The sequence below is a fragment of the Eptatretus burgeri genome, chromosome 14 (genome assembly GCF_056783735.1).
Source record: "Eptatretus burgeri isolate ZD-2024b chromosome 14, Ebu_testis_v1, whole genome shotgun sequence".
Classification (NCBI taxonomy): Eukaryota; Metazoa; Chordata; class Myxini; order Myxiniformes; family Myxinidae; genus Eptatretus; species Eptatretus burgeri.
The window spans coordinates 54,738,995-54,748,994 of record NC_140974.1 but is presented as its reverse complement, the minus strand read 5'-3'; the positions used below and the strand labels follow the sequence as shown (position 1 = coordinate 54,748,994).

General features: G+C 37.8%; 1 protein-coding gene across 8 annotated transcripts in view; it reads left to right on the top strand.

The window, feature by feature from the left end:
• Window positions 1-10,000, top strand: part of LOC147013237 (receptor-type tyrosine-protein phosphatase mu-like) — a 363,240-nt gene that overhangs the window by 220,744 nt on the left and 132,496 nt on the right. For 4 of the 8 annotated variants that reach the window (XM_085854911.1, XM_085854908.1, XM_085854907.1 and 1 more), the window contains 2 exons: window position 1; window positions 3,299-3,537. The exon at window position 1 is cut by the window's left edge and continues 17 nt beyond it. In XM_085854911.1, coding sequence (XP_085711037.1) covers window position 1; window positions 3,299-3,537 — 240 coding nt within the window. The remainder of the gene's footprint in view (window positions 2-3,298; window positions 3,538-10,000) is intronic. The other 4 variants (XM_085854910.1, XM_085854912.1, XM_085854909.1 and 1 more) reach the window with 1 other exon arrangement.

Here is a 10,000-nt window from a genome sequence, read left to right as displayed (position 1 = left end):
GGTAAGCTCGAGTCGAGATTCTTGCTTTGATGGAATTCCCCACTGCTCCATCTTCAATTTGTTGGATTAAAGAAGTATGGAGATACTTATTTGATCGGAATCATGTACAAATTTTTTTTCCATTTGTATTCACATCTCTGCAATTGGCTGGAATTCCATTGGGTGTGCTCCCTGACAGTCATGCTCATCCTTTTCTAGTCATTGAGCCCTTCATCCATCTCAGCACGTGTGTTCAATTTATGTCTCATTGCTTCCACCAACATTAGACAGCTTGTCCATCAATGTGGGATTCCTAAAACACTTGCACTTATTACATGATAATTACGACTTGAAAAGATAATGGTGTACCGGTACCGACTGTGCCTATTGACACCAACTGTACATCTGATGTTACAGGATGAAGCGGATTATTTGTTACATTCGGTGGGGGCTACATTTTCACCCCTGTCTGTCTTTTTGTTACTTACGAAATCTAAAGATTTCATAAGTATATTGATGACTTCCGTCATCTGTTTGTGTGTTTGTTTGTGTGTGTTTGTGTGTTTGTTTGTTTGTAGGCACGATAACTCGAGAACGGAAGAATCTACCAGTGTCAAATTACACCACGTGATTCAGGAGGGTGATGGCTAGTGCTGATTAGATTTTTGTCAGAATCGGTCAAAGGTCAAGGTCACAGTGAGGTCAAACATTCGATTTTTGATGGTTTAGTGCAGAATCATCGTAGAAACTTCTGGTTTGCGTCGCTACCTTCTCTTGAGACAGCCTTTATTAGACAAGGTCAGAGGTCAAGTTGACGATTTCGTAAGTACCAGTTTATCACTGCTTGTTTGTTTGTCTTTGAGCAGGATATCTCAAAAAAGTTGTGGACGGATTCAGACAAAATATGGTGGACATGTTGGATTTGTGACAATGCCAAATTGATTAGATTTTGGTGAAGATCAAAATCCAGAGACAATAATTTTTATTTTGCACGTAATTCTACACCATTGAGAGATGGGGCAAAAACGAAAACTATATATATATATATATATATATATATATATATATATATATATATATATATATATATATATATATATATATATATATATATATATATATATATATATATATATATATCACGATATCTCAAAAAGTTATGGACGAGTTATGACAAAACTTGGTGGATGTGTTGGTTCGGTGACTACGACAAGCCAATTTGATTTTGGTTCAAGTCCGTATTTTGATGTGGCCGATCAGAGGGATACACAACGTAAACTGTTCAGCCTGGCGGAGGAATGCGTTCTTCCATGTGCCGTTCCAGTTTATTGAGTGTTTTGTTCATATGGTGCCAAATAAGATCCTATGAAATACGAGGCACATGGCTCACTCAACATCACTGTTGATGTAAAGTTTTGCAAACAGGTGCAATTATCGCACACTTGCTCAATTGGGTTGTGGCTCATTGTTGAAGCCTGTTGAACCTCAGTTTTTATTTTTCTGTTTATGAAGAAAAAATATGTTTTGACATTTATTATCCAGTTTACATTCTTCGATTTAAGACGAGGTTTCAACACAAAATCTGTACCTTCTGGATTGAACAATGTCTTTAATTTTTGTGGTACAGTAGTAGCCGTACCCTACAAGCATTGCGTGATGATTCTGATGCGTGCTGTGCAAGCTTCCTTTATTCATGCAAGTGGATTTCTCTAAAAAAAAATATAAAACTTCCAAAACCATTCTGCTGTAAGCTCCGTAAATGCTCCACTTTGTATCACTGCAGGTGTTTCGAACAACGGGTCGCGTGCAGCGCACAGATCCGCTTTGCCGACCTGGGGGTCAAATGTTGCTCACCATTCACTGTGCATTATCGCTGAGACTTGTCATTGTATTGAAAGAGCTTTTTGTCAAACATCGTTATTTGATCATGCTGTCATCACATTATTTTCCTAGCCTGCTGCAGCAGCACTGTATGAAGAAGGTGCTCTTAGATTTAACTGTACATTTTTTAATGCATTTTTTTTTAATGCCGATTGTCCCTATGGCCAACCAGGCATGAAAGCTTCCCAGGGGACATTTCAAGGAGATCCGTTCCTTTTACAAAGAACACAGGACACTCCATCCAAACTTTTCTTTCTCTTTAATCCTGTTTTTCTCATTCCAATTAACATCACGATTTCTCGCTTCTGATTATTTCAGAATATGGAACACCATAGTAAATCTTACTCCTCTCTCCCCCATCCCCATTTCCACCTCCCAAAAGGCAATCAGCATCTCGTAAAAATGTAGGGCTGTTTTATGAGATGCTGATTTATTATAGGGAGGGAATTGGGGGGCTGGGGGGGGGGCGTAGAAGGCATAAGTATGATGCTTAGGATTTCAAGGTGAGGGTGGAGGGTGTGATGGGAGTGCAAGAATAACATTATATGTATTATAATATAGTCTGACCCAAGGTGTGACTTGTGCCCACCAAAGGCAAAGCAAACTTAAGATAAACATCCCAATTATTATTCCAAGTGCGAGTCGGTGATTCATGCTTGCCTTGCTTGCAGTGAATCTTAGCATCTGGGATTTTGTGAGATCGGTCACAAACTTAGATCATTCAGTGTACTCTCTCCTGGCTTGGTGCATCAACGCACTAACATATAAATCTCTCAAATTCCTTCCAATATGAGATAAAACCTCAGCATGAACTTTGGCTCATGTGTCTAATTGTTTTGCTCTGAGCTTGTTTGTGCCTCGCCCTTCTTGGTTGGCCTTGCGGGAGCCATTGACCTGAGCGTAAGCGCTGCCATTGTCTGTCTCTCTGGCATTTCTTGATTCGACTCAGGGTTTATTAATTTTTTTCCCCAGGTGCTAGGCTGATGGAAGACTTGGAACACAAATTGCATACACACACACACACACACACACACACACACACACACACACACACACACACACACACACACACACACACACACACACACACACACACACACACACACAAACACACGAAGACAAATACATTAGAGAACACCGGACTTGACTTCGGGCAAACACAGCCGCTGAGCTTGGGGGAAGTGACAAACAGCCAAAGTCAACAACACAATGTGATGAAAACTTTTTTGTATTATTATTCAAATTTACGTTTGAATAATAAAATATGAACTTTTCATCACATTGTGTTGTTGACTCTACAAAGTGCACTGAGGCAATTTTATTGTCTTGAAAGCAACAACCACAAAGGTTTTAACCAATTTATTTAAGGCTTTATATCTTTTTTTTTTTTTTAAAGTCTCAGGTTTGACAGCATTTTCCTCCCCTTCTTCCTACGCAGATGAAGGTATATCGTGCCCAAATGAAGTAAGCAGCCTGCTTACAGCATGTCCACAACAACTGCCGATGCCTGCTCGAAAACCGTACACTCTTTCACACGGCCTGGTACGCGAGCCCCGCGGGGTCGATTCACCGTACCACACGGGGCAGCTTCATCCAGCGGTTCGTGTCGCAGACCTCCTGCAACACATCGACCAGATGAAAAATGGAGAAGGCTATGGTTTCAAGGAAGAGTATGAGGTGAGATCTATCGAAGGTACTCCAATATAGAACAAATACATACATGTACATACATGTATATATATATATATATATATATATATATATATATATATATACATACAAATATATATATATATACATATATATATATACATATACATATATATATATATATATATATATATATATATATATATATATATATATATATATATATATATATATATATATATATATATATATATATATATATATATATATATATATATATATATATATATATATATATATATATATATATATATATATATATATATATATATATATATATATATATATATATATATATATATATATATATATATATATATGTATATATATATATATATATATATATATATATATATATATATATATATATATATATATATATATATATATATATATATATATATATATATATATATATATATATATATATATATATATATATATATATATATATATATATATATATATATATATATATATATATATATATATATATATATATATATATATATATATATATATATATATATATATATATATATATATATATATATATATATATATATATATATATATATATATATATATATATATATATATATATATATATATATATATATATATATATATATATATATATATATATATATATATATATATATATATATATATATATATATATATATATATATATATATATATATATATATATATATATATATATATATATATATATATATATATATATATATATATATATATATATATATATATATATATATATATATATATATATATATATATATATATACATATATATATTCACATGGGTTCACACAATTTTCTAAATTAGGTTCCTCAATGAGTACCAGCAGAAACGGTTTGGAACTCACAAAAAAAAATTTTTGTCAGCTTCGAGTGTGCTCGTCTGCTTTCTCAATGGCCTCTCTGATTTCCAATGTGCCTCTCAGCTTTGTATGCATCTTACTCCTCTGTAAGTGGTCTCTCAGAAAGTTCACTCTGGATGAGATACTCACAAACCACTCCTTTTTTCCTTCTGGATGCTCCTGAGCCTCCTCTTCTTCCTCTTCGCTAGCACGTTCTCCTTAGATCAATTTTTTTATCTTAAAAGTTATAAACTTACACTATAGCTTACAAATTATATTGTTATAGTTTATAAACTTAATTTTGCACATTTAAAATTTTAAATCACTCTAAATGGATTGTCAGAATTATCCTAGAAGAATCTTATCTGCACCAGATGAGAAAACCTTCCATGAAAAGCCTCCATCATGGTAGGTGGGTAGTATGCTTTTGAGCTTTCTGAGCCTCTTTGAAGTACTCATTGAGTTTTTTAAGTTTTTTTTTACCGTGCATGAGTACCTGAGTACCAGTTATATGAACCACTGTATGTGTGTGTGTGTGTGTGTGTGTGTGTGTGTGTGTGTGTGTGTGTGTGTGTGTGTGTGTGTGTGTGTGTGTGTGTGTGTGTGTGTGTGTGTGTGTGTGTGTGTGTGTGTGTGTGTTTGTATGTATATATGTATATATATATATATATATATATATATATATATATATATATATATATATATATATATATATATAAATGTCAGTGTCATGTCACTTCTGGGGTCAGTGTAATACTTTGGCTTAATCTCTTATTCCTGACTCCAAACCTCCTAACTGGTGACCAGCAGGGCAGAGACAATGTGCTTGTATGGTGGACAACACTTGTTGCTAACAGGATGTGCAGCAAGTACTGTGATGGGACTCCATCCGTGCTTTGCTGCTTTGTCAAGTGAGGGGGGTTGATTTATATTTATTAACCAGCTTAGTATAGTGGATCGGCGGCTCTACTTTCATTTATTCGTGACCATAGAGGCATAAATCTCAGTCTTCAAGGACCTGAGTGCCACATGGGCGCCATCATAGCTTGGAGGTTATGTGTTGGTAAATTTATGTGCATGACATCAGGTTCACGTCACATCGAGAGTGAGTGTGCTCCTTTTGTTTAATATATCATGGAGTACAATCATACTCCATATGTCGGGATGGCATGAGAAAAAATGGCCGATCATTCAAATGTGCACACAAGTGTTATATGGAATTGGACCCAAAACACACCATCCAAAATTTATCATCAAAATTGAATCGATTCTTCCTTGTCAGACACTTAGCGTGTCCACTAGGTTTTGTCCGAATCCATCCACAACTTTTTGAGATATTGTACAACATATCGTTTTTGGCCCTCTCTCTCAATAGTGATGAATCACTTTTTTTTTTAACAAATTACACAGTACTATTCAGATCTGGATCTTCACGAAGATCTAATCAATTTGTCTACAACTTTTTGAGATATCTTGCTCACAGAAAGACAAACAGGTCAGGTCAGGTATGGGAACATGTACCAGAGCAGACAAACAAACAGACAGACAGGGGATGAAAACATCACCTCCCCCCACCTTCGGTCGGCATCACACCTTGGAACGATTGGTGATGATTGGTTCAGGCATCACACCTTAGTGTTCCCAATGATTTACCAGTTAACCTCAACGTGAGAATCCATACACGGTGTTTGCTGCGTAAATGTTATACCTGACATGATTTCGACTCATTTGGCATTGTCCATCTGTATAGTTTGCTAATTGCACAGAGTAACCGAATAATTAATGGAAGGCTGATGTAATCTTTCGTTTGAATCACAAAACTCAGCAAGTAGTGAAGAAGTACTGATCGAGGGCCGGGAAGTCAAGAGCACATCAATCAGGAACTGAAATCCATTGGGACGTTCAGGATAAATTTGGGATAAACGTCGGGGAAGGAGCACTTTAGTATAAACAATTCTGAACCAGAGATGTAAAACGATCATTTTAATCCATTTTCTGCCGAATAAAGAGTTACAATATTGATTTAATGATTTTGCAGAGTCTGAGTGAAAATGGTTTAACCATTTTAATCTCAACCTAACTTGCCTGCTCTCTCACATGTTTGAACACAGTGGATTGAAAACAACTATCTTCCTCTATCTTCATATATACATAAACATATATATAGTAAATGTCTATCCCAATTCTCTCAATGTAAATGTGCATATCGTATAGCGCTACCCGGTGATAGGCAGGATTACAAATCATCTTCTTTCATCTAAACTCTAAATTCCTTCCGCACAACGTGCGGGTCCCTCTGCTCGTCTTTACGTCATGGAAGGAAAGTATGTTGTATAGGTTTAATCTACTCCTCTGAGAGGATTTGACCGAGGAAGCTGTAACTTTCAGGGATTAATGAGGGCACCCTCATATTGTGCATGTGCAAGTTTCGTTTGATTCCATCAACTTTCGGGAATTTTTTTTCGCCATCTTGGCATTTTCTTCCCTTGGAAGGAGGGTGAGTGCAATTGGAATTATCCGAGTTATAGAACCACAATATATTATACATGCACATAAGCAGTACGCATGTTTTTGCTTCATATACGTAACCCAGGTTGATTTCATTTTTGGGAGCAAACAAGTCAGCGGTCTGTTGCCTATACGCCGCCCAAATAAAAGTGTGTGTCAAAAGAACGTGTTGCACGCTTGGAACAAGATCGCCCGCAGGACGGCTACTCTGCTCATTTATCTATAATTCCAGCAGTGTGTGTGTGTGTGTGTGTGTGTCTGTGTGTGTGTCTGTGTGTGTGTGTGTGTGTGTGTGTGTGTGTGTGTGTGTGTGTGTGTGTGTGTGTGTGTGTGTGTGTGTGTGTGTGTGTGTGTGTGTGTGTGTGTGTGTGTGACCGCTATTTCTCGACAACCACTGGTCCGATCTAATTGAAACTTGCCAGATATATTGCTGGGGACCTGAGGATGTGCCTTTTCAAGGTTTGATATTAATTGGACAAGTGGTTCCCAAGTTATGGCCATTTATTTACCAAACCAATGGCAGGACACATTACTGCGTAGGCGTGGCCGATGGGGAAGAGAACCTCAGCCGCGTTCCCCATTACGGGTTACAATGTACGGTCTTCCGGATAGTGATGACTTACTGTATTCTAATAATTTCTCGATTTCTTATGCGCATTTATAGATAAACACAATGGCTCAATCCAGTCGTCGTTTACGATAGACGAAGGAACCTGTGTGCTTGTTTGAAAGTTTTTTTTTTGCACATACGGCCACGCACGTACGGGCACGCGAGAGTGAAGGAACAGCCTGTGTGGTTGTTGTTTCTGTCACGCGGTTTGAAAGTTTTGTTTTTTTTTTTGCACGTACGGCCACGCACTTACGGGCACGCACGTATGGCCCCACACGTACGGGCACGCAAGAGTGAAGGAACGGCCTGTGTGGTTGTTGTTTCTGTCACGCGGTTTGAAAGTTTTTTTTTTTTTTTTGCACGTACGGGCACGTGAGAGCGAAGGAACGGCCTGTGTAGTTGTTGTTTCTGGCACACGGTTTGAAAGTTTTTTATTTTGCACGTATGGCCATGCATGTACGGCCAAGCATGTACGGCCACGCACTAGTGATTATAATGGGGATTTGTTTCGTTTTCCTCCATTAGTTTACTACTGGACATTGTAGTGGAGAGGGGGGTAAGTTGAGCCATGGGGTAAATTGAATCACACCCGACTGGAAGTGCCAGGATGGAAATTGCTGAAAGGTGACACTATCTATTCATAACAAGTCACATAATTTGCTTGTTGATGTTTGGAAAAAAACAATTTTAGACGAAGGAGAAACATGTAGTGAAGAAGGCTCAACTTACACCCCCCCCTCCCTCTCTCACTGGGTCAGGCTGTTTGTTCTGAAACCTAGTGTGTGTTGAAGATGGGCAGGTGTCTATTGTCATTATTTTCACCACTTTATAAAACTTGTTTTTCTGGAACACTGATGGGCATACATCAGTTGTAAACCAACCTGTACTACTGCTGTGCTTGAGAAGCTTGTCACGTCATTGTATAAATGTTAATGAGGATGCGCAGTTGTGCCCAGGGCCTTGTGGTTAACGTGGAGACTCATTGCCATTTTATTTATCTTTGAGAATATGCTGTTATTAGTGAATTCATTTCAGACAGCGATTAAATTATTTGTGATTACTCACCATTTGGGCAGGAATTGACCAGGTTCGGTGGTGCAATGGTTGCAGCGTCCACTTTGATTGTGGGAGGTCGACTGTTTGAACCCTGGCCACGCCATTACCAAAGACTTCAAAAATAGTACATGCTGCTTCCTTGCTTGAAACTCAGCGTTTAAAAAGGATAGAGCATGGATAAACAACCATAGGTTGGCAACAATTCTGCAGGTCTCATGGCCTCCTTCTGTGTTTAAGTTCTTTGGCCAGGTACTCACATCATTTTTTTTGTAATTTGTTCAGGGTGTCAGAGACAACTCGTCTCCTCTTCACAAACCACACCATGAGATCTTAAACGTGCACAAACGCCAAGAGTTGGCAGATGAGTTATCTGGTGAAACATCCATCCGATTGAGGATGCACACATGGATGCCTTTCCATGCATGTGGAACACCAAGGTGAAAGATATAGTTCGGTCGGGATTCAAACCCAGACTAAACAGCTAAGAGGGGAGTTAACAGGGCAGTTATTCCACCGTACATTGACTTTTTTCAATTGATTGTTAAAAGCTACATTGTTTTAAACAAGGGGATCGTATCAGTGTGTATGAATCGAGGTACTTTCCATGTGGTGGTGTGTATCATTTGTGAGTCCAGCATGTTGCGATGTAAAGGAGCATTCTCACTTCAGCTCAAGATGATTGACGATACCTTGGCTCTCTCTTTTCAAAGACCCAAAGTGTAACGGTGCCAAAGATGCCACATCGCTGTCGCTCTTTGACACACGGTCCATGATATGAGATCAAAAAATCAATAATTGAAGCTTTGATTTAGTTGATAAGCTTTGCTTACAAATACAAATGGCGAAAGTGGCCATTTGGTGAATTGAGTTACCGTTGTACCGCATCAGTGGTTCTGTTTATCTTTTAGGGTTCTTTTGGGTTCTGTTAGGGTTCTTTTGTAATAATTTTGTAAAAAAAAATTGTACTTGCAGCAAAGAGTGATTTTGAAAATTCATCTTAACTGTTTGTGTGAAGTTCTCTTGGTTAAAAGTAAATGCGAAATGGGAAGACGGTCAGACATAAGACATCTTTAACAGGGCTTCTTCACGGAAGCCTGAAGATGATGACATTTTCAAGGTAATATAAAGCAGAGTGAGGAGGGGAACACCACTTGGTCCTGGCATTGTCGTAATGAAGGATCCCCTCATTTGGGAGGTTACATGCAGGTTGCTCATTGGACCGCTTCATTCAACATGCCAGAACAATACTGTCATATTGTCGGCTCTCAAACGCGATATTCCTCAGTGCTGAGACCTTGGGTCTTGCGAACAGCCGAAAGGTGGAACGTCAAGGTGTAAGCCGTGCAGCACATGGAGATGGAATTGGGAG